Genomic DNA, 26,723 nt, shown 5'->3' with positions numbered 1-26,723 from the left:
TGCACTCCCTCCAAATCTATCACCACCAGCAGTGAGCATTTCCTATGGGAGACATTCCTAGTGATGGACGGAAAGCACTACAGAGCATTCATTGAGTTGGGTGAAAGATTTTCCATCTCTTAGGTGGCCTTTTAGTCTTAGAAATGTTTTATTAGTTGCTGCTGTTCTTTCCCAGAGCACAGGTAGGTACATCTCAGAGAACAGGAGAGATGCCACAGAGCCAGCGAGGGGCTACAAGAGCTGTACAAAGGAGATGGCAGTGGTGTTGGAGCTGCTTGATATTGGCAGAGGTGGTCATGGTGCTAGTGGTGATATTAATAATGGTGTGGTGATGGTGATGGTGACAATGATGAGTGGTGGTGGCAATTATAGAGGCTTATGGTGGCAGTGGTGGTGATGAACTTGGTGGTGATGCTGGTAGCAATGGAGATGATGTTATGAACTTCAGATAAAACAACTAAAGCTGGGAAAAAGATGATATATAACCTGCCAAATATTAATGATTTTCCACAGCCTCACCGTCTCGTGATTCACCCATCTACTCCATTGCTGAGTTAAATGTGGCAATGCAGCTTGGTAGTTGTTCTACGTACTTCACCCATACCGCTCTCTATGGCCTTAAAAAGCCAATGTGTGCTTAGATTCTAGAGAGTGGTTGGAGTCTAGAGCACGGTTAGATCCTAGAGGGTGGTTGGGGTCCAGTGCACGGTTAGATCCTAGAGCAGGGGTGGGCAAACTTTTTGACTTGAGGGCCGCAATGGGTTCATATATTGGACCCGGGGGCCGGACCAAGAGTAGATGAATGATGTGTATGTGTCATCCATAGTAAGTATAGTAATATTCCCCATATAGTAATTAATCCCCCATATAGTAATTCATCCTCCATAGTAATTCATCCCCCCTATAGTAATTCATCCCCCATATAGTAATTCATCCCCCATATAGTAATTCATCCCCCCTATAGTAATTCATCCCCCATATAGTAATTCATCCCCCATATAGTAATTCATCCCCCCTATAGTAATTCATCCCCCCTATAGTAATTCATCCCCCATATAGTAATTCATCCCCCATATAGTAATTCATCCCCCATATAGTAATTCATCCCCCCTATAGTAATTCATCCCCCCTATAGTAATTCATCCCCCCTATAGTAATTCATCCCCCCTATAGTAATTCATCCCCCATATAGTAATTCATCCCCCATATAGTAATTCATCCCCCATAGTAATTCATCCCCCATAGTAATTCATCCCCCATATAGTAATTCATCCCCCATATAGTAATTCATCCCCCATATAGTAATTCATCCCCCATATAGTAATTCATCCCCCATAGTAATTCATCCCCCATATAGTAATTCATCCCCCATATAGTAATTCATCCCCCATAGTAATTCATCCCCCATAGTAATTCATCCCCCATATAGTAATTCATCCCCCATATAGTAATTCATCCCCCATATAGTAATTCATCCCCCATATAGTAATTCATCCCCCATAGTAATTCATCCCCCATATAGTAATTCATCCCCCATATAGTAATTCATCCCCATATAGTAATTCATCCCCCATATAGTAATTCATCCCCCCTATAGTAATTCATCCTCCATATAGTAATTCATCCCCCATATAGTAATTCATCCCCCCTATAGTAATTCATCCTCCATATAGTAATTCATCCCCCATAGTAATTCATCCCCCATATAGTAATTCATCCCCCATAGTAATTCATCCCCCATATAGTAATTCATCCCCCATATAGTAATTCATCCCCCATATAGTAATTCATCCCCCATAGTAATTCATCCCCCATATAGTAATTCATCCCCCATATAGTAATTCATCCCCCATATAGTAATTCATCCCCATATAGTAATTCATCCCCCATAGTAATTCATCCCCCATATGGTAATTCATCCCCCATATAGTAATTCATCCCCCATAGTAATTCATCCCCCATAGTAATTCATCCCCCATAGTAATTCATCCCCCATATAGTAATTCATCCCCCATATAGTAATTCATCCCCCATAGTAATTCATCCCCCATAGTAATTCATCCCCCATATAGTAATTCATCCCCCATAGTAATTCATCCCCCATATAGTAATTCATCCCCCATAGTAATTCATCCCCCATAGTAATTCATTCCCCATATTAAGTCCCCAAGTCCCCCCTGTGTCAATTCACTTACCTTTGCTACGCGCGTTCCTCTCGCCGTGTTCCCGCGCCGCTCCGGTGTAGCATGAAAATCTGTCTCCTATGAGGATCTGTCCCCCTCGACGTATCTGCGCATGTGCCAGTTTCAGGCATTAGCAGCCGATCGGCGATCTCCGGCACATGCGCAGATACGTCGAGGGGGACAGATCCTCATAGGAGACAGATTTTCACGCTACACCGGTCTTCAGGGCGGACTGTGAGAGGAGCCTAGCGGGAGCCTAGCTCCGCGGGCCGGATTAAAAGGTCCGCCGGGCCGTAAACGGCCTACGGGCCGTAGTTTGCCCATTGCTGTCCTAGAGGATGGTTGGAGTCTAGAGCACGGTTAGATCCTAGAGAGTGGTTGGAGTCCAGTGCACGGTTAGATCCTAGAGGGTGGTTGGAGTCTAGAGCACGGTTAGATTCTAGAGGGTGGTTGGAGTCTAGAGCACGGTTAGATCCTAGAGGGTGGTTGGAGTCTAGTGCACGGTTAGATCCTAGAAGGTGGTTGGAGTCTAGTGCACGGTTAGATTCTAGAGGGTGGTTGGAGTCTAGAGCACGGTTAGATCCTAGAGGGTGGTTGGAGTCTAGAGCACGGTTAGATCCTAGAAGGTTGTTGGAGTCTAGTGCACGGTTAGATTCTAGAGGGTGGTTGGAGTCTAGAGCACGGTTAGATCCTAGAAGGTGGTTGGAGTCTAGAGCACGGTTTGATCCTAGAAGGTGGTTGGAGTCTAGTGCACGGTTAGATACTAGAAGGTGGTTGGAGTCTAGTGCACGGTTAGATCCTAGAGGGTGGTTGGAGTCTAGAGCACGGTTAGATCCTAGAGGGTGGTTGGAGTCTAGAGCACGGTTAGATCCTAGAGGGTGGTTGGAGTCTAGAGCACGGTTAGATCCTAGAGGGTGGTTGGAGTCTAGTGCACGGTTAGATACTAGAGGGTGGATGGAGTCTAGAGCACGGTTAGATCCTAGAAGGTGGTTGGAGTCTAGTGCACGGTTAGATACTAGAGGGTGGATGGAGTCTAGAGCACGGTTAAATCCTAGAGGGTGGTTGGGGTCTACAGTGTACAGACCCCTCTACTACACACATTGTACTCCCGCCCTCCATGGTGTACAGACCTCTCTACATACATTGTACTCCACCCTCCACGGTGTACAGACCCCTCTACACACATTGTACTCCCGCCCTCCACGGTGTACAGACCCCTCTACATACATTGTACTCCACCCTCCACGGTGTACAGACCCCTCTACTACATACATTGTACTCCACCCTCCACGGTGTACAGACCCCTCTACTACATACATTGTACTCCCGCCCTCCACGGTGTACAGACCCCTCTACATACATTGTACTCCCGCCCTCCACGGTGTACAGACCCCTCTACACACATTGTACTCCCGCCCTGCACGGTGTACAGACCCCTCTACATACATTGTACTCCACCCTCCACGGTGTACAGACCCCTCTACACACATTGTACTCCACCCTCCACGGTGTACAGACCCCTCTACTACACACATTGTACTCCACCCTCCACGGTGTACAGACCCCTCTACACACATTGTACTCCACCCTCCACGGTGTACAGACCCCTCTACATACATTGTACTCCACCCTCCACGGTGTACACACCCCTCTACATACATTGTACTCCCGCCCTCCACGGTGTACAGACCCCTCTACATACATTGTACTCCCGCCCTCCACGGTGTACAGACCCCTCTACATACATTGTACTCCCGCCCTCCACGGTGTACAGACCCCTCTACATACATTGTACTCCCGCCCTCCACGGTGTACAGACCCCTCTACATACATTGTACTCCACGGTGTACAGACCCCTCTACATACATTGTACTCCACCCTCCACGGTGTACAGACCCCTCTACTACACACATTGTACTCCACCCTCCACGGTGTACAGACCCCTCTACATACATTGTACTCCACCCTCCACGGTGTACAGACCCCTCTACATACATTGTACTCCACCCTCCACGGTGTACAAACCCCTCTACATACATTGTACTCCACCCTCCACGGTGTACAGACCCCTCTACATACATTGTACTCCACCCTCCACGGTGTACAGACCCCTCTACATACATTTACTCCACCCTCCACGGTGTACAGACCCCTCTACACACATTGTACTCCACCCTCCACGGTGTACAGACCCCTCTACACACATTGTACTCCACCCTCCACGGTGTACAGACCCCTCTACATACATTGTACTCCACCCTCCACGGTGTACAGACCCCTCTACACACATTGTACTCCACCCTCCACGGTGTACAGACCCCTCTACATACATTGTACTCCACCCTCCACGGTGTACAGACCCCTCTACATACATTGTACTCCCGCCCTCCATGGTGTACAGACCCCTCTACACACATTGTACTCCCGCCCTCCACGGTGTACAGACCCCTCTACATACATTGTACTCCACCCTCCACGGTGTACAGACCCCTCTACACACATTGTACTCCACCCTCCACGGTGTACAGACCCCTCTACACACATTGTACTCCACCCTCCACGGTGTACAGACCCCTCTACATACATTGTACTCCACCCTCCACAGTGTACAGACCCCTCTACATACATTGTACTCCACCCTCCACGGTGTACAGACCCCTCTACATACATTGTACTCCACCCTCCACGGTGTACAGACCCCTCTACATACATTGTACTCCCGCCCTCCACGGTGTACAGACCCCTCTACATACATTGTACTCCACCCTCCACGGTGTACAGACCCCTCTACATACATTGTACTCCACCCTCCACGGTGTACAGACCCCTCTACTACATACATTGTACTCCACCCTCCACGGTGTACAGACCCCTCTACATACATTGTACTCCACCCTCCACGGTGTACAGACCCCTCTACATACATTGTACTCCACCCTCCACGGTGTACAGACCCCTCTACACACATTGTACTCCACCCTCCACGGTGTACAGACCCCTCTACACACATTGTACTCCCGCCCTCCACGGTGTACAGACCCCTCTACTACACACATTGTACTCCACCCTCCACGGTGTACAGACCCCTCTACATACATTGTACTCCACCCTCCACGGTGTACAGACCCCTCTACACACATTGTACTCCACCCTCCACGGTGTACAGACCCCTCTACATACATTGTACTCCACCCTCCACGGTATACAGACCCCTCTACTACACATTGTACTCCACCCTCCACGGTGTACAGACCCCTCTACATACATTGTACTCCACCCTCCACGGTGTACAGACCCCTCTACACACATTGTACTCCACCCTCCACGGTGTAGTAGAACTCCTGGACAGTAAGGTAGGTATATTTCCAGTCATCAGTGAAGAACATGAAGGCACGGCTTACATACAGAAGGTTCTGCTTTCCTTAACAATCTGCACAAGCTGGCCATAGAGAACAGATTCTCCCATCCACACGGCTGAAGAGTTTTCCTCTTTGATGTGCTATTGTATTCCTGCAGTAGGGACTCCTCCACTGTCAGAATACACTGATCAGCACTGCCGCTGATTGGCTTATCAAATTAAAACTTTCCAACACACCCATTCAACAAAAGTTGATTGTTATGATTATTAGATCGACTTTTGTTGAGTGGGAATGTCTACAGACGGCCTGAAATTCAGCCGGTCCCTGCGGAACTAGCCATCAGCGATGAGGCTCCCTTGGACCAGCTGCTATGTGGTATAGGGCCAGTGGTCCAGGATACCGAAACGCAAGGACGTCTGGAACTAAAGATGCCTTGGCTGCAAGTGTTGGACTGGAGATGCTGAGAGTGGGAGTCTACCTCCGTCTGGGAAATCTTTCTGGATGGACGTAGGGAAGGCTAGGATTGGGGGAGATGGGACTGGAATAGAGATTAGAAGATCCTGGGACTGTGCGGGAAATCCTGCGTTCTGCTGAGCCCCGTCCTCCCCATGTGGGAAGAGATTCTTCTCTGGGCCTTGCTGCTGAAGAGGGAGATGGTTAGCAAAACCCAAAGTGACCATAGTAACTAAAGGGAGCGGGCAACCTGCTAAACATACTGTACAATCGGATTGTATGATCTCCCGTCTATGTACCAACAACCATACAGTGAGACTACCTACCTCCACAATCCATTCTGGAGACCGTCCGGCGCCCTTCGCAGTACATGCTGGAGTCACAGTGAGGTGGGGGCTGTACAGCCAACATCAGATTAGTAACTAGGAGCTCTTCCAAACCATTTGTCCCATCTACATATCCAGGACTAGACGGTGTACAATCAGGTTGGAGCGTGTACTAGACTCTAATACAGAAGAAATGACGTGACAGATTCCACCATCACCGGCACCAACGGGAGTGTGCGAGGGGTGAGCAGAGGTACCATACACAGGGGGTCTGCATGCTGAAAAACATCTGCCCAATCCGGCCCCAACCAACCCCCTTTTTAAAGCTCAAAGCAGGGTGAGGCGAGTCCCATCACTGGGTGAGCCTGAAGAAAATGTATACAGCCAGGTGCAGCCGGGGGGGGGCAACGCACAGCCAGGGGGCAAAGCACAGCCAGGGGGCAACGTACAGCCAGGGTGCAGGCACAGCCAGGGGGCAAAGCACAGCCAGGGGGCAAAGCACAGCCAGGGGGCAACGCACAGCCAGGGGGCAACGCACAGCCGGGGGGCAACGCACAGCCGGGAGGCAACGCACAGCCGGGGGGCAACGCACAGCCGGGGGGCAACGCACAGCCGGGGGGCAACGCACAGCCAGGAGGCAACACACAGCCGGGGGGGCAACGCACAGCCGGGGGGCAACGCACAGCTGGGGGGCAACCCACAGCCAGGAGGCAACGCACAGCCGGGGCAACGTACAGCCAGGGGGCAACGCACAGCCAGGGGACAACGCACAGCCAGGGGGCAACGCACAGCCGGGGCGCAACGCACAGCCGGGGCAACGTACAGCCAGGGGGCAACGCACAGCCAGGGGGAAAAGCACAGCCAGGGGGAAAAGCACAGCCAGGGGGCAACACACAGCCAGGGGGCAACGCACAGCCAGGGGGCAACGCACAGCCAGGGGGCAACGTACAGCCAGGGGCAACGTACAGCCAGGGGCAACGTACAGCCAGGGTGCAGGCACAGCCAGGGGCAGCATTGGCAACTATAATCTTGGATGAAGTATTAAGCGTTGCACTTCGGCTCGGCATCATCTGAATAACTCTTCGCTATCCCATCACAGGTAAATGTCTGCGAGCGACTTCCACCTCCATCCATCCACCTCCATCCATCCACCTCCACCATGCACCATCCACCTGCATCCATCCACCTCTGCCATGCACCATCCACCTCCACCATCCACCTGCATCCATCCACCTCTACCATGCACCATCCACCTCCAGCATCCACCTGCATCCATCCACCTCACCATGCACCATCCACCTGCATCCATCCACCTCCACCATCCACCTCCACCATGCACCATCCACCTGTACCATCCACCTTCACCTCCACCATCCACCTGCATCCATCCAGCTCCACAATCCACCTGTACCATCCACCTCCACCATGACACCATGCACCATCCACCTGTATCCATCCACCTCCACCATCAACCTGCACCAAGCACTATCCACCTCCACCATCCACATGCACCATCCACCTGCATCCATCCACCTCCACCATCAGCCTGTACCATCCACCTCCACCTGTAGTATCGCCCATGCCATGTATGAATGCTAATCCACCTGCACTGTTATATGTAATTTATAATGCTTTCAAAATCCACCAATAACTTAAAAATGAAGCCGAATTCATAACTATCAATGTTTTTATTGGTAATTCTTACTGCTTCCGGAATCTCTAACTCCGCCCATATTACTGCTTCCGGAATCTCTAACTCTGCCCATATTACTGCTTCCGGAATCTCTAACTCCGCCCATATTACTGCTTCCATAATCTCTAACTCCGCCCATATTACTGCTTCCGGAATCTCTAACTCCGCCCATATTACTGCTTCTGGAATCTCTAACTGTCCATATTACTGCTTCCGGAAGCTCTATCTCCGCCCATATTACTGCTTCCGGAATCTCTAACTCTGCCCATATTACTGCTTCCGGAATCTCTAACTCCGCCCATATTACTGCTTCCATAATCTCTAACTCCGCCCATATTACTGCTTCCGGAATCTCTAACTCCGCCCATATTACTGCTTCTGGAATCTCTAACTGTCCATATTACTGCTTCCGGAAGCTCTAACTCCGCCCATATTACCGCTTCCGGAATCTCTAACTCCGCCCATATTACTGCTTCCGGAATCTCTAACTCCGCCCATATTACTGCTTCCGGAATCTCTAACTCCGCCCATATTACTGCTTCCGGAATCTCTAACTCCGCCCATATGACTGCTCCCGGAATCTCTAACTCCGCCCATATTACTGCTTCCGGAATCTCTAACTCCGCCCATATTACTGCTTCCGGAATCTCTAACTCCGCCCATATTACTGCTTCCGGAATATCTAACAAAGAATTAGGCCCCGACCGCTACAGCCCTGGCAAACAGACAATACCAGATGCCTTAAAAAACATAGTCGTGCTCTGGAGCATTTATGGTGTCAGACTAGGACCCAGCAAGACTTCGCCCAACATAAATCTGCCCTTCAAAAATACAATTCTTGTCTCCACACAGACCTATGTTATCCCTCTCATTAACACCCTCTCACACAATCCCCATCAACTCTTTTCTGCCTTCAATTCTCTACTTCGTCCTTCTTTACCTCCACCCACTAACTCACTCACTGCCCAGGAGATCGCTAATCACTTCAAAAAGAAGATTGATACAATTCGTGACGAGATCTCCACTGTACAGATATCTCCCTCACCCTACGCTCCTTGTCCGCCAGACATCTCCCTCACCCTACGCTCCTTGTCCACCAGACATCTCCCTCACCCTACGCTCCTTGTCCACCAGACATCTCCCTCACCCTACACTCCTTGTCCACCAGACATCTCCCTCACCCTACGCCCCTTGTCTGCCAGACATCTCCCTCACCCTACCCTCCTTGTCCGCCAGACATCCCCCTCACCCTACACCCCTTGTCCACCAGACATCTCCCTCACCCTACACCCCTTGTCCGCCAGACATCTCCCTCACCCTACCCTCCTTGTCCGCCAGACATCTCCCTCACCCTACACCCCTTGTCCGCCAGACATCTCCCTCACCCTACGCTCCTTGTCCGCCAGACATCTCCCTCACCCTACGCTCCTTGTCCGCCAGACATCTCCCTCACCCTACCCTCCTTGTCCGCCAGACATCTCCCTCACCCTACGCTCCTTGTCCGCCAGACATCTCCCTCACCCTACGCTCCTTGTCCGCCAGACATCTCCCTCACCCTACGCCCCTTGTCCGCCAGACATCTCCCTCACCCTACGCTCCTTGTCCGCCAGACATCTCCCTCACCCTACGCTCCTTGTCCGCCAGACATCTCCATCACCCTACGCTCCTTGTCCGCCAGACATCTCCCTCACCCTACGCCCCTTGTCCGCCAGACATCTCCCTCACCCTACGCTCCTTGTCCGCCAGACATCTCCCTCACCCTACGCTCCTTGTCCGCCAGACATCTCCATCACCCTACGCTCCTTGTCCGCCAGACATCTCCCTCACCCTACACCCCTTGTCCGCCAGACATCCCCCTCACCCTACACTCCTTGTCCGCCAGACATCTCCCTCACCCTACACCCCTTGTCCGCCAGACATCTCCCTCACCCTACACCCCTTGTCCGCCAGACATCTCCCTCACCCTACACCCCTTGTCCACCTGCACAATCTATAATTCCCTTGTGTAACCCAGCTACTATAGAGGAGGTTGGTCAACTGCTTTCTGAAGCCCACCTAACCACTTGCCCCCTGGACCCTGTTCCCTCGCAAATACTACGGTCACCCTCTGGCTCTATCCTTCACTCATATCTTCAATCTCTCCCTTTCTACTGGCATGTTCCCCAACTCTCTAAAATATGCGCTAGTCACCCCCATACTTAAAAAGGCCTCACTGGACCCCACCAATCCTGACAACCTAAGACCCATCTCCTTCCTCTTTTTTGCCTCCAAACTCCTTGCACATCTAGTCTACAACCAGCTGAGCTCCCACCTCATTGGGAATAACTTTCTCGAATCCCTTGAGTCTGGATTTCGCCCACAACACTCCACAGAAACTGCTCTCCTAAAACTCACAAACGACTTACTAACCACTGAAACCAATGGTGACTATTCTGTACTCTTGCTCTTGGACCTCCCCACTGCCTTTGACAAAGCTGACCGCCCCCTCCTCCTCAAAAAACTGTATTTACTTGGTCTCCATGACTGTACTCTCTATTGGTTCGAATCTTACCTATCTCGCCGCACCTTCAGTGTCACAACTCTACTTCCTCCTCTCCTACTCCTCTTACTGTCGGGGTCCCCCAAGGTTCTGTACTTGGACCTCTCCTATTCTCCATCTACACTTCTTCCTTGGGTCAGCTGATAGCTTCTCATGGTTTCCAAAACCAGCTCCATGCTGATGACACACAAATCTATCTCTACTCCTCAGCTCACCCCATCAGTTTCCTCATGTATCACCGACATATCAGACTGGATGTCACTCCACTTCCTAGAAAACTCAATCTATCCAAAACTGAGCTCATAATATTACCTCCCCCCACGGGCCTCTTCCCCTGATTTCTTGGTCTGGATCAATAGCACCACTATCAACCCATCCCTACATGCCAGAGTGCTAGGGGTAACTCTGAATTCTGAACTATCCACTCAAGCCCACATCCAAATCATGGTGCCTCAACCTACGCAACATCTCCAGAATACGCCCCTTTTTAACCAATGATACCACAAAGCTCCAAATTCTCTCCCAGGTCATCTCTCGCCTCAACTACAACTCCCTCCTCATTGGCTTACCTTTGCATAGGCCACCACCCCCTCCATTCCATCATGAATACTGCTGCCAGGGTCATCCACCTTACCAACCGGTCAGTGTCTGCTACCCCTCTCTGCCAATCCCTCCACTAGCCTCCACCCCTTTCTGCCAATCCCTCCACTGGTCTCCATTCAGTGTCCTCCACCCCTCTCTGCCAATCCCTCCCACTGGTCTCCATTCAGTGTCCTCCATCCCTCTCTGCCAATCCCACCACTGGTTTCCATTCAGTGTCCTCCACCCCTCTCTGCCAATCCCTCCACTGGCCTCCATTCAATGTCATCCATCCCTCTCTGCCAGTCCCTCCACTGGCCTCCATTCAGTGTCCTCCACCCCTCTCTGCCAATCCCTCCACTGGCCTCCATTCAGTGTCCTCCATCCCTCTCTGCCAATCCCACCACTGGTTTCCATTCAGTGTCCTCCACCCCTCTCTGCCAATCCCTCCACTGGGCTCCATTCAATGTCATCCATCCCTCTCTGCCAATCCCTCCACTGGCCTCCATTCAGTGTCCTCCACCCCTCTCTGCCAATCCCTCCATTGGCTTCCATTCAGTGTCCTCCATCCCTCTCTGCCAATCCCTCCACTGGTCTCCATTCAGTGTCCTCCACCCCTCTCTGCCAATCCCTCCATTGGCTTCCACTCACCCAACGACTAAAATTCAAAATACAAACAACTTACAAAGCTATCCAGAACTCCGCCCCCAGCTACATCACCAACCTGGTCTTAAAATATCAACCAACCTCCCAAGACCTTCTGCTCTCTAGTTCCCGTGTCACTTCTTCCCATGCTCGCCTCCAGGACTTCTCCCGAGCTTCTCCCATCCTATGGAACTTCCTACCCCAATCTGTCCGGCTGTCTCCTGTATATCCACCTTTAGACGATCCCTGAAAACGTTTCTCTTTAAAGAAGCCTATCCTGCTTCTACCTAGTAAAATGCCTTTTATTTCCTAAATCAGCCCATCCCCCCACAGCTATTACCTTTTGTATCACTCAACCCTTCCTCCTAGATTGTAAGCTCTCAGGATCAGGACCCTCTGTTTCCTTTTGTACCAAATTGCATTGTAATTGTAATGTCTGCCTTTATGTTGTACAGCGCTGCACACACTGTGGGCGCTATATAAATCCTGTATAATAACAAAGTATTCCAAGACCATCATATGGAAGGTTGCCTCCACTCACCTGACACCTGTAGGGTAGATCTACCTACAGCTAGTTCTGGAGTATTTATCACCCTACAGGAGTACTGCCCCTCATCAGAGAACTGCGCCCCGGGGATGTGCAGCTCTGCGCTTCCATACTGGATCTTCTTCGTCTCCATGTAAGATCCCGGTCTGTATGACTTCGCGTTTCCATCTATATATTCATAGACATCGTACTCCGTGCCGTCCTCCGATGTCCTTTTCCATACTACTGAAATGGCTCTCCTGAAATTCAGATCATATATATCACAGGGAATGGAGACATCTTCATCCCTCAGGACTGACACAACTGGGGTCCTCATTGCAACCTTCAGAGCCCCTAAAAAAATAAACAAACTTTATTTTACCCCAAAAGTGAGGAAGGAATTATCATTGTGTCACCTATATCAAATCAGAGAATTGTGTACTCCAGCTTCACCCACTGTCATCTCCTCCTACCGCTTCTCCCAAACATAGTGCCCACTGTCATACCCTCCTACTGCTTCTCCCGAACAAAGTGCACACTGTCATCCCCTCCCACAGCTTCTCCTGAACATAGTGCCCACTGTCATCCCCTCCTACCGCTTCTCCCAAACATAGTGCCCACTGTCATCCCCTCCCATCGCTTCTCCCAAACATAGTGCCCACTGTCATCCCCTCCTACCGCTTCTCCCAAACACAGTGCCCACTGTCATCCCCTCCCATCGCTTCTCCCAAACACAGTGCCCACTGTCATCCCCTCCTACCGCTTCTCCCAAACACAGTGCCCACTGCCATACCCTCCTACTGCTTCTCCCAAACATAGTGCCCACTGTCATCCCCTCCCATCGCTTCTCCCGAACATAGTGCCCACTGTCATCCCCTCCTACCGCTTCTCCCGAACATAGTGCACACTGTCATCCCCTCCCATCGCTTCTCCCAAACACAGTGCCCACTGTCATCCCCTCCCATCGCTTCTCCCGAACACAGTGCCCACTGTCATCCCCTCCCATCGCTTCTCCCGAACATAGTGCACACTGTCATCCCCTCCCATCGCTTCTCCCAAACATAGTGCACACTGTCATCCCCTCCCATCGCTTCTCCCAAACACAGTGCCCACTGTCATCCCCTCCTACCGCTTCTCCCGAACATAGTGCACACTGTCATCCCCTCCCATCGCTTCTCCCAAACATAGTGCACACTGTCATCCCCTCCTACCGCTTCTCCAGAACATAGTGCCCACTGTCATCCCCTCCTCCCGCTTCTCCCGAACATAGTGCCCACTGTCATCCCCTCCCACAGCTTCTCCTGAACATAGTGCCCACTGTCATCCCCTCCTACCGCTTCTCCCAAACATAGTGCCCACTGTCATATCTCCACACCCCTCTCCTGTACATACAGATAACTGTCATACCTCCCACACTCCTCTCCTGTACATACCGATCACTGTCATACCTCCGCACTCCTCTCCTGTACATACCGATCACTGTCATACCCTCCACACTCCTCTCCTGTACATACCGCTCCCTGTCATACCTCCACACTCCTCTCCTGTACATACCGATCACTGTCATACCTCCACACTCCTCTCCTGTACATACCGATCACTGTCATACCTCCACACTCCTCTCCTGTACATACCGATCACCGTCATACCCTCCACACTCCTCTCCTGTACATACCGATTGCCGTCATACCCTCCACACTCCTCTCCTGTACATACCGATCACCGTCATACCCTCCACACTCCTCTCCTGTACATACCGATCACCGTCATACCCCCCACACTCCTCTCCTGTACATACCGATCACGGTCATACCCCCCCACACTCCTCTCCTGTACATACCGACCACTGTCATACCCCCCACACTCCTCTCCTGTACATAACGATCACTGTCATACCCCCCACACTCCTCTCCTGTACATAACGATCACTGTCATACCTCTACACTCCTCTCCTGTACATACTGATCACTGTCATACCGTCCACACTCCTCTCCTGTACATACTGATCACTGTCATACCCCACACTCCTCTCCTGTACGTACCGATCACTGTCATACCTCCACACTCCTCTCCTGTATATACCGATCACTGTCATACCCCCCACACTCCTCTCCTGTACGTACCGATCACTGTCATACCTCCCACACTCCTCTCCTGTACGTACCGATCACTGTCATACCCCCCACACTCCTGTACGTACCGATCACTGTCATACCCCCCACACTCCTCTCCTGTACGTACCGATCACTGTCATACCCCCCACACTCCTCTCCTGTACGTACCGATCACTGTCATACCCCCCCCACTCCTCTCCTGTACATACAGATCACTGTCATACCTCCACACTCTTCTCAGGATGGAGTCCGGATATGAATACCTCTCCCGGGACGTGGGAAGGTGGCCGTCCACGGGATGGAGTCCCGGGTATAAATGACCCTCCCGGGATGTTGGAAGGTGGCTATCCTCAGGAGTCCTGGGCATAAATGTCCCTCCCGGGATGTGGGCAGGTGGTTGTCCTCGAGATGGAGTCACTGGTATAAATGCCCCTCCCGGGATGTGTGAAGGTGGTTGCCTTCAGGAAGGAGTCCTGGGTATAAATACCTCTCCAGGGATGTGGGAAGGTGGCCGTCCTCAGGATGGACTCCCAGGTATAAATGCCCCTCTTGGGATGTTCGAAGGTGGCTATCCTCAGGAAGGAGTCCCGGGTATAAATACCTCTCCCGGGATTGGGAAGGTGGCCATCCTCAGGATGGATTCCAGGGTATAAATACCTCTCCTGGGATGTGCGACGCTTGCTATTCTCAGGAAAGAGTAACGGGTATAAATACCTCTTCCGGGATTGGGAAGGTGGCAGTCCTCGGGATGGATTCCAGGGTATAAATACCTCTCCTGGGATGTGCGAAGGTGGCTATCCTCAGGAAGGAGTCACGGGTATAAATACCTCTTCCGCGATGTGGGAAGGTGGCAGTCCTCGGGATGCAGTCCCGGGTATAAATACTTCTCCCGTGATGTGCGAAGGTGGCCATCCTCAGAAGGAGTCCCGGGTATAAATGCCTTTCCCGGGATGTGGGAAGGTGGCCATTGTGGCGAACAGTCCCTTTGTGATGACATTTTTTTTCCGGTTTTCTCCCCTTGGTAAGTGGTCTTCCAGTTCTCCCCTCGGTAAGCGGTCTTCCCGTTCTCCCCTCGGTACGTGGTCTTCCCGTTCTCCCCTCGGTAAGCGGTCTTCCCCTTCTCCCCTCGGTACGTGGTCTTCCCCTTCTCCCCTCGGTACGTGGTCTTCCCCTTCTCCCCTCGGTACGTGGTCTTCCCCTTCTCCCCTCGGTACGTGGTCTTCCCATTCTCCCCTCGGTACGTGGTCTTCCCATTCTCCCCTCGGTAAGTGGTCTTCCCGTTCTCCCCTTGGTAAGCGGTCTTCCCATTCTCCCCTCGGTACGTGGTCTTCCCATTCTCCCCTTGGTAAGTGATCTTCCCCTTCTCCCCTCGGTAAGTGGTCTTCCCGTTCTCCTCAGTAAAGCTGTATATGTTTATCAGCTGTTATGTAGACAGACATTCTACACTGTTTGTTTAGGGGAATGGGGACTTGTAGTCTTTCACTTCTACAGAGTTCATACTGTGCTGATTGCTGTTGTGTTGTAGAGTTTTGTTGTGGGTGGGGAAAACCAGGTGCCAGACTGTCTGGGGGGGTGAAGGGGGCGGGGATTACTGCCAGGATGTGCTGTATATACTGAGCTATGTTCAATAACAATTCATTCATTTTCACCCTACAGGAAGTTCCGACTCGTGGTTTGGGATATTGGTGAAGGATTGCCTTTGAGCTATAATACCCACCTTGGCAGAGCGCTGGAAGACTTGCTGGAAAAGAGGACCATTGGGTGTGAAGTATCACTCCGCACGAGGAAGCCCAGGCAGAACGGTTCCGCCACAACTGGTTGGCAGCGGTGGGATCTTTCCTCATTGCGGAGAAAGTCCAAACCACCAACCGGGACCCCATCTTTTTCACGGAGACGTCCCTGCTCAGCCAGATGGATGTATATGACCTCCGGAAGCCAGCCCTCCAAAGCCTGCTTGTCGCTCGGGGAGGTATCACTGGCTCCAAGACCAGAGAGGAACTGTTGGATGAGATTATGGCCCTGGACCAAGCGGATGCGCACCCCACTTCACCTGATGCACACCCCACTTCACCTGCTGCGCACCCCACTTCACCTGATGCGCACCCCACTTCACCTGATGCGCACCCCACTTCACCTGATGCGCACTCCACTACGCTTGAAGCAAACACCGCTCTGCCAGAAGTGAACTCCGCTTCACGGAAGGAGTTGGAGGAACAGAGCAGCTCATCGGCCCCTGAAACGCCAGGCCCTCTTAGCACTGTACAGAAACCCCTATACCATTCGGATTTACAACAAGAGGTGGAGTGGCGTTTGGCTCTGTTCAGCAGCGCTCCCACCTCTGAATAGATTTCCAAGGCCCTGGATGATGCCACCCAACTGCGGCTTAGTCATTCCCGATCATCCACCGAGGATTCGGTCTGGGAGGGGATTACCTCCCGCCTTCTCCAGACTGCAACCGGACCAAAGAAAATTCCCTACGCTGCTTTTAAAACTTTCTCGGAGGTGGATGGGGACACTGACAGCTTTCTTCAGGACTCTGAATGGTTGTGCACCATCCATGGTGCGGCAGCCCAAGACCGGGTCCCCATTTTGAGCAGCAAGCTAAGCGGCCGGGCTGCAGACACGTTAAGGACTGTACCCAACAGCTACTGCTTGGATTAGGATTTTGTTAAGGAACACTTGCTGGCCCGCTGCGCTCTCACCCCAGAGGTGTACGGCTTAAAGTTCCAGGCACTCAAGAAGAAACCCCAGAAGACCTTCACTGAATGGGGACATCAGTTACAACACGCTGCCCGCAGCTGGGTCCGAGGGTGTCAGATCACCAAGCTAGAGGAACTGTTACAACTGCTGTTACTGGAGCAGTTTTACAATGGACTTCCAGGGGGTGTTAGACATCGGGTCCGGGACAAACACCCCCTAACCTTAGCCGATGCTAGTCAATGGGCAGATGAGTACCTGGACAACAGGAGGCTAACCGAGCCCACCATTCCCCCTGCACCTCGTCCACAACCAGTGGTGCCCACTCTGGTCACCCGAGAATACCTCAGACCACCCACACCTTCTAACCCAAAGCCGTCTGGCCCACGCTGTTATGGCTGCAACCAAACAGGGCACATCCACATTCATTGCCCCCGGAATCCACCAAGGCCCCAGAGCAGCCAACCCCCTCGGGGCACTTCCAACCGACCTACCACTCCCTATGGCTGAGCTTCTGCCTACTCCCTACAGGACCACCCAAGTGACACCGCTTCTTCATGAAGGAATTTAACAACCGAGGATGAGGACATCGGGGTCTTTCATGAGGCTAACCCTCTCCAGGCTGCCACCCCGGACAATCGCTGACATCACCAACAGTTTGTCCATGTTAACGGCCATCGGGCCCAAGGATTACGGGACACTAGGGCCACACTCACCCTAGTCCAACTGGGCCAAGACTGGGCAGTCTGTGGCCGTACAGGTAGCGGGAGGCTATGTCTACCGGATTCCTATCGCAAGGGTTCATCTGGACTGGGGGGCCGGGGCCAGGGACGTTGAAATTGGAGTAATCCAGAACCTGCCGGCTGAGGTTCTCCTTGGAAATAATCTGGGAGTCCTGGTCTCCACTTTTGGCACCAAGACCCCTGTCGAAGCTCATCCGGTCAGCACTCGCCACCAGACTAGAGAGCATGCTGCCGCTCCACCTGCCAAGGTTCCAGTAAGAGTCGAATACCCACCCCCTGCTGAGCTTGTCCCTGCCCTGACCTGGGATTCCCCTGCTGATTTCGCTAAAGAAACAGCCAGTGACTGGACCTTAGACCCCTATAGACGGAGGGCTGGAAGTGATCCTGGGGGATTGAGAGATGTGCGGTATGAGTGGGACCAGGGCAAGTTGTACAGGGTCCACGGGGGAACAGGGGTGGGAGCTGCCCAAATACCTCACCGGCAGATGGTAGTACCGAGGAAGTATCAGCGTGACCTCCTCCAGATTGCACATGATATTCCCCTTGCTGAGCATTTGGGCAACCGACGGAACCCTGCATCGCTTAACCCAGAGTTTCTTCTGGCCAGGAGTATCGGTGGACATTCGGGACTACTGTCGGTCTTGTGAGGTCTGCCAGAAGGTAGGGAAGCAGGGAGACAGGCCCAGGGCCACTCTGAGACCCCTACCCATAGCCGGGGAACCTTTCAGTCATATCACTGTGGACCTAGTGCGGCCCCTGAAACGGCCTAGTACCACAGGCAAGAAATATATCTTGACTATGCCACCCGGTACCCGGAGGCCGTAGCGCTGAGAGATGTGCAGGCAGAAACAGTTGCTCAAGCCCTGCTGCAGATCTTTACTCGGGTAGGATTTCCTCGGGAGATCCTGACCATCCAAGGCACGCAGTTCACGGCCGAGCTTACCCAACAACTCTGGAAGTTGTGTGGGATCAGACCGCTGTACAGCTCTCCCTACCACCCCCAGATCAACGGGCTCTGCGAACGGTTTAATGGTACGCTGAAACAGCTCCTCCGAACGTTTACCATGTCCCATAAGGACTGGGAGCGGCATCTTCCCCACCTCCTGTTCGCCTACTGAGAGGTACCGCAGGAGTCCACTGGGTTCTCTCCCTTCGAGCTGCTGTACGGCCGGAGGGTTCGGGGACCCCTGGATCTCCTTACTCGAACACTGGGAGGGAGCAGTGGCCAAGGAGGGGACCTCGGTGGTGGCCTATGTGCTGGAGCTCAGGGAGAGGCTACAACGGTTGACGACCCTAGTACAGGACAACCTTGAGGCCGCCCAGAGCCGACAGAAATGGTGGTACGACCAGTCTGACCGAGACCGAACATTTCGCTTAGGACAGAAAGTGTTGGCCTTGAAACCAGTCAGGCATGACAAATTACAGGCTGCCTGGCAGGGCCCGTACCAAGTGGTGGAGCAACTCTGTGATACCACGTACATTGTAGCTCGCTGTTCGGATGGAAGGATCCGGAGAACCTTCCATGTGAATATGCTGAAACCGTTCATCGAACGACAGGAGAGTGTAGCTGCTATATGTGCTCCGGCTACCGATGACTCAGAAAGGCTTCTTCTGCCGGGGCTGCCGGGGGACGGACAGTCCCAGCTGAGTGTAGCGGATGTAGATATCAGCACACGGCTGCCTCCCAAGGCCCAGGAACAGGCCCACCAACTGCTCCAAGAGCTCCGAGGACTGTTCTCGTCTCTGCCCGGTTACACCACCACAACTGCCCACCGGGTAGACACGCAGGGTCAGGCCCCCTGAAGCAGGCGGCCTACTGAGTGCCCGAGTCCATCAGAGAAGGGATGAGAAGAGAGATTAAGGAAATGTTAGATTTAGGTGTGATAGAACCCTCTGACAGTCCCTGGGCCTCCCCAGTGGTCCTGGTACCCAAGAAGGACGGAACCGTCCGGTTCAGTGTGGACTACTGGAGGTTCAATGACCGGACCGTGACCGATGCATACCCCATGTCCCGGATAGACGAGCTGCTGGACCGGATGGCCAGAGGTAATTATCTTACCACCATCGATCTCTGCAAGGAGGACTGGCAGATTCCGCTGGATGCGGACGCGGTACCAAAGTCGGCATTCATCACCCCGTTCGGCTTGTACCAGTCCAGGGTCATGCCGTTTGGGATGAAGAACGCCCCGGCTACCTTTCAGAGAATGGTAGATAAGATGTTGGATGGGCTGCAGGACTTCTCCTGCGCCTATCTAGACGATATAGCTATCTACAGTGATAGTTGGGAGGATCACCTCCGACACCTCAGGGAAGTGCTTGATCACATTGGGCAAGCAGGGCTGACCATCCGGCCGGACAAATGCCACGTTGGGGTGTCCGAGGTCCAATATCTAGGACATCGGGTAGGATGTGGGAAGCAACGACCGGCACCGGCAAAGGTGGAAGCGGTAGTAAATTGGCCCACTCCCCAAACCAAGACCCAGTTCCTTGCCTTCCTAGGCACTGCGGGGTACTACCGTAAATTCATCCCCAACTACAGCGCCATTGCTAAACCCCTAACGGATCTGACCCGGAAGAATCTGCCCGACAGGTTGTGTGGTCCCCGGAGTGTGAAACGGCTTTCCAAAAGCTCAAACATGATCTGATCCATGCTCCCGTTTTGGCTGCTCCTGACTCTTCCAAATGGTTTTGTGTTCACACCGATGGCTCCACCTTTGGATTGGGCGCTGTTCTGGCCATATCGGGGACGACGGGAACGACCATCCAGTGGCCTCAGATCTGTGGGGTGTGAAGCATCTGACAGCAGATTGAAGACTGTTGGTGGTTCTGTGTGTGGGCAGCAAAGAGCCGAATCTACACAACGTTCTCCACCCAGGACTCCACTGCCAGGAACAGCATGTTGAGTGGTTGCTATGGGTTACAGCACTTTTCACATGCTGCCTGTCTCTTTGCAGCTCTGCATAGGAACCAATCAGCTTCCAGGTTTTATTGCCAAAGCTTCACTGAAGGAGCTGAAGCTACAAGCCGATTGGCTGCCATTCCCAGCTGCACCAGATTCTGCTCTCTCCAGTGTTAGTAAATCTCCCCCACTGAACTGTCACCAATTATTACAGAAATAGAACTACACCCCACCTCCCCGCCCCTCTACAGTAATCCCCCCCACCTCCCCACCCCACTACAATACTACCCCCCACCTCCCCGCCCCTCTACAGTAATCCCCCCCACCTCCCCGCCCCTCTACAGTAATCCCCCCCACCTCCCCGCCCCTCTACAGTAATCCCCCCCACCTCCCCGCCCCTCTACAATAATCCCCCCCATCTCCCCGCCCCTCTACAGTAATCCCCCCCACCTCCCCGCCCCTCTACAATACTACCCCCCACCTCCCCGCCCCTCTACAATAATCCCCCCCACCTCCCCGCCCCTCTACAGTAATCCCCCCCACCCCCCCGCCCCTCTACAATAATCCCCCCACCTCCCCGCCCCTCTACAATAATCCCCCCCACCTCCCCGCCCCTCTACAGTAATCCCCCCCCACCTCCCCGCCCCTCTACAGTAATCCCCCCCACCTCCCCGCCCCTCTACAATACTACCCCCCACCTCCCCGCCCCTCTACAATAATCCCCCCCACCTCCCCGCCCCTCTACAGTAATCCCCCCCACCTCCCCGCCCCTCTACAATAATCCCCCCCACCTCCCCGCCCCTCTACAATAATCCCCCCCACCTCCCCGCCCCTCTACAGTAATCCCCCCCACCTCCCCGCCCCTCTACAGTAATCCCCCCCACCTCCCCGCCCCTCTACAATACTACCCCCCACCTCCCCGCCCCTCTACAATAATCCCCCCCACCTCCCCGCCCCTCTACAGTAATCCCCCCCACCTCCCCGCCCCTCTACAATAATCCCCCCCACCTCCCCGCCCCTCTACAATAATCCCCCCCACCTCCCCGCCCCTCTACAGTAATCCCCCCCACCTCCCCGCCCCTCTACAGTAATCCCCCCCACCTCCCCGCCCCTCTACAATACTACCCCCCACCTCCCCGCCCCTCTACAATAATCCCCCCCACCTCCCCGCCCCTCTACAGTAATCCCCCCCACCTCCCCGCCCATCTACAGTAATCCCCCCCACCTCCCCGCCCCTCTACAGTAATCCCCCCCACCTCCCCGCCCCTCTACAGTAATCCCCCCACCTCCCCGCCCCTCTACAGTAATCCCCCCCACCTCCCCGCCCCTCTACAGTAATCCCCCCACCTCCCCGCCCCTCTACAGTAATCCCCCCCACCTCCCCGCCCCTCTACAGTAATCCCCCCACCTCCCCGCCCCTCTACAATAATCCCCCCCACCTCCCCGCCCCTCTACAGTAATCCCCCCCACCTCCCCGCCCCACTACAATACTACCCCCCACCTCCCCGCCCCTCTACAGTAATCCCCCCCACCTCCCCGCCCCTCTACAGTAATCCCCCCACCTCCCCGCCCCTCTACAGTAATTCCCCCCACCTCCCCGCCCCTCTACAGTAATCCCCCCACCTCCCCGCCCCTCTACAGTAATCCCCCCCCACCTCCCCGCCCCTCTACAGTAATCCCCCCACCTCCCCGCCCCTCTACAGTAATCCCCCCCACCTCCCCGCCCCTCTACAGTAATCCCCCCACCTCCCCGCCCCTCTACAGTAATCCCCCCCACCTCCCCGCCCCTCTACAGTAATCCCCCCAACCTCCCCGCCCCTCTACAGTAATCCCCCCCACCTCCCCGCCCCTCTAAAGTAATCACCCCCACCTCCCCGCCCCTCTACAATAATCCCCCCACCTCCCCGCCCCTCTACAGTAATCCCCCCCACCTCCCCGCCCCTCTACAATAATAATCACCCCCACCTCCCCGCCCCTCTACAGTAATCACCCCCACCTCCCCGCCCCTCTACAGTAATCCCCCCACCTCCCCGCCCCTCTACAAAAATCACCCCCACCTCCCCGCCCCTCTACAGTAATCACCCCCACCTCCCCGCCCCACTACAATACTACCACCCACCTCCCCGCCCCTCTACAATATTCCCCCCCACCTCCCCGCCCCTCTACAGTAATCCCCCCCACCTCCCCGCCCCTCTACAATAATCACTCCCACCTCCCCGCCCCTCTACAATAATCACCCCCACCTCCCCGCCCCTCTACAATAATCCCCCCCACCTCCCCGCCCCTCTAAAGTAATCACCCCCACCTCCCCGCCCCTCTACAATAATCACCCCCCACCTCCCCGCCCCACTACAATACTACCCCCCACCTCCCCGCCCCTCTACAATAATCCCCCCCACCTCCCCGCCCCTCTACAGTAATCACCCCCACCTCCCCGCCCCTCTACAATAATCACCCCCCACCTCCCCGCCCCTCTACAATAATAATCACCCCCACCTCCCCGCCCCTCTACAATAATCACCCCCCACCTCCCCGCCCCTCTACAATACTACCCCCCACCTCCCCGCCCCTCTACAATAATAATCACCCCCACCTCCCCGCCCCTCTACAATAATAATCCCCCCCACCTCCCTGCCCCTCTACAATAATCACCCCCACCTCCCCGCCCCTCTACAATAATAATCACCCCCACCTCCCCGCCCCTCTACAATAATAATCCCCCCCACCTCCCCGCCCCACTACAATAATAATCACCCCCACCTCCCCGCCCCTCTACAATAATAATCACCCCCACCTCCCTGCCCCTCTACAATATTAATCACCCCCACCTCCCCGCCCCTCTACAATAATAATCACCCCCAAATCCCCGCCCCTCTACAATATTAATCCCCCCACCTCCCCGCCCCTCTACAATAATCACCCCCACCTCCCCGCCCCTCTACAATATTAATCCCCCCACCTCCCCGCCCCTCTACAATAATAATCACCCCCACCTCCCCGCCCCTCTACAATAATAATCACCCCCACCTCCCCGCCCCTCTACAATAATAATCACCCCCACCTCCCCGCCCCTCTACAATAATAATCACCCCCACCTCCCCGCCCCTCTACAATAATAATCACCTCCCACCTCCCCGCCCCTCTACAATAATAATCACCCCCACCTCCCCTCTACAATAATAATCCCCCCCCACCTCCCCGCCCCTCTACAATAATAATCCCCCCGACCTCCCCGCCCCTCTACAATAATAATCCCCCCGACCTCCCCGCCCCTCTACAATAATAATCACCCCCCACCTCCCCGCCCCTCTACAATAATAATCACCCCCACCTCCCCGCCCCTCTACAATAATCACCCCCACCTCCCCGCCCCCCTACAATAATAATCACCCCCCACCTCCCTACCCCTCTACAATAATCACCCCCACCTCCCCGCCCCCCTACAATAATAATCACCCCCACCTCCCCGCCCTCCTACAATAATAATCACCCCCCACCTCCCCGCCCCTCTACAATAATAATCACCCCCACGTCCCCGCCCCTCTACAATAATAATCACCCCAACCTCCCCGCCCCTCTACAATAATAATCCCCCCCACCTCCCGCCCCTCTACAATAATAATCACCCCCCACCTCCCCGCCCCTCTACAATAAAAATCACCCCCCACCTTCCCGCCCCTCTACAATAATAATCACCCCCCACCTCCCCGCCCCTCTACAATAATAATCACCCCCACGTCCCCGCCCCTCTACAATAATAATCACCCCCCGCCTCCCCGCCCCTCTACAATAATAATCCCCCCCACCTCCCCGCCCCTCTACAATAATCACCCCCACCTCCCCGCCCCCCTACAATAATAATCACCCCCACCTCCCCGCCCCTCTACAATAATCACCCCCACCTCCCCGCCCCCCTACAATAATAATCACCCCCCACCTCCCTACCCCTCTACAATAATCACCCCCACCTCCCCGCCCCCCTACAATAATAATCACCCCCACCTCCCCGCCCCCCTACAATAATAATCACCCCCACCTCCCCGCCCCTCTACAATAATAATCCCCCCCACCTCCCCGCCCCTCTACAATAATAATCACCCCCACCTCCCCGCCCCCCTACAATAATAATCACCCCCACCTCCCCGCCCCTCTACAATAATAATCACCCCCCCACCTCCCCGCCCCTCTACAATAATAATCACCCCCACGTCCCCGCCCCTCTACAATAATAATCACCCCAACCTCCCCGCCCCTCTACAATAATAATCCCCCCCACCTCCCCGCCCCTCTACAATAATAATCACCCCCCACCTCCCCGCCCCTCTACAATAATAATCCCCCCCACCTCCCCGCCCCTCTACAATAATAATCACCCCACCTCCCCGCCCCTCTACAATAATAATCACCCCCACCTCCCCGCCCCTCTACAATAACAATCACCCCCCACCTCCCCGCCCCTCTACAATAATAATCACCCCCCACCTCCCCGCCCCTCTACAATAATAATCACCCCCACCTCCCCGTCCCTCTACAATAATAATCACCCCCCACCTCCCCGCCCCTCTACATTAATAATCACCCCCCACCTCCCCGTCCCTCTACAATAATAATCACCCCCCAGTTCCCCGCCCCTCTACAATAATAATCACCCCCACCTCCCCACCCCTCTACAATAATCACCCCCACCTCCCCGCCCCTCTACAATAATAATCACCCCCCCACCTCCCCGCCCCTCTACAATAATAATCACCCCCACCTCCCCGCCCCTCTACAATAATAATCACCCCCACCTCCCCGCCCCTCTACAATAATCTCCCCCACCTCCCCACCCCTCTACAATAATAATCACCCCCACCTCCCCGCCCCTCTACAATAATAATCACCCCCACCTCCCCGCCCCTCTACAATAATCCCCCCCACCTCCCCGCCCCTCTACAATAATAATCACCCCCACCTCCCCGCCCCTCTACAATAATAATCACCCCCACCTCCCCGCCCCTCTACAATAATAATCACCCCCACCTCCCCGCCCCTCTACAATAATAATCACCCCCCCACCTCCCCGCCCCTCTACAATAATAATCACCCCCCCACCTCCCCGCCCCTCTACAATAATCACCCCCCACCTCCCCGCCCCTCTACAATAATAATCACCCCCACCTCCCTGCCCCTGTACACTGATAGCACCCCCCCCCACCTCCCTGCCCCTCTACACTGATAGCACCCCCACCTCCCTGCCCCCCTACACTGATAGCACCCCCCACCTCCCTGCCCCTCTACACTGATAGCACCCCCCCCCCTCCCTGCCCCTCTACACTGATAGCACCCCCCCACCTCCCTGCCCCCCTACACTGATAGCACCCCCCCACCTCCCTGCCCCCCTACACTGATAGCACCCCCCCCCTACACTGATAGCACCCCCCCCCCTACACTGATAGCACCCCCACCTCCCCCCCCCTACACTGATAGCACCCCCACCTCCCCCCCCTACACTGATAGCACCCCCCCTCCCTGCCCCCCCTACACTGATAGCACCCCCCCACCTCCCTACACTGATAGCACCCCCACACAGCGCAGTACAAGGAGACTTACCTGCTGGAATAAGAAGTATCAGCAATATGTGGGGAATATTTGGGGGTTCCATCGTCTCTGGAATTCGTGTTCCTAAAATAACATGGCTGAGGGTTCCGTATCAGGAGAGAAGTTACTTTCATTTCAGGGACATTTCACTTCCGGGGAGGATGATGACCCCCCCCCCACCGGAGAGCAGACTGAGCACGCCACCTACAGGACAGAGAGAGGAAACACACCCACATACTGACACTGACACTGTGTATATACTGTATACTGACATTGTGTATATACCGTATACTGACACTGTGTATATACTGTATACTGACACTGTGTATATACTGTATACTGACATTGTGTATATACCGTATACTGACATTGTGTATATACCGTATA

At 54.1% G+C, this 26,723-nt stretch overlaps 1 protein-coding gene across 1 annotated transcript in view; it reads right to left on the bottom strand.

The window, feature by feature from the left end:
• LOC149428733 (uncharacterized) overlaps window positions 1-26,517 on the bottom strand; it is a 59,997-nt gene extending 33,480 nt beyond the window's left edge. The window contains exons 1-2 of the mRNA XM_089667066.1: window positions 26,349-26,517; window positions 12,319-12,657 (exon numbers count right to left, since the gene is read on the bottom strand). Coding sequence (XP_089523192.1) covers window positions 12,319-12,657; window positions 26,349-26,400 — 391 coding nt within the window. The 5' untranslated portion in view covers window positions 26,401-26,517. The remainder of the gene's footprint in view (window positions 1-12,318; window positions 12,658-26,348) is intronic.
• Between the last annotated feature and the right edge of the window lie 206 nt (window positions 26,518-26,723).

This window comes from Staurois parvus, unplaced genomic scaffold (genome assembly GCF_062004578.1).
Source record: "Staurois parvus isolate SC_StPar_1 unplaced genomic scaffold, SC_StPar_1.0 ptg002996l, whole genome shotgun sequence".
Taxonomy (NCBI): Eukaryota; Metazoa; Chordata; class Amphibia; order Anura; family Ranidae; genus Staurois; species Staurois parvus.
Note: the sequence above shows the minus strand (reverse complement) of the source record. Positions and strands in the feature narration are given on the sequence as shown.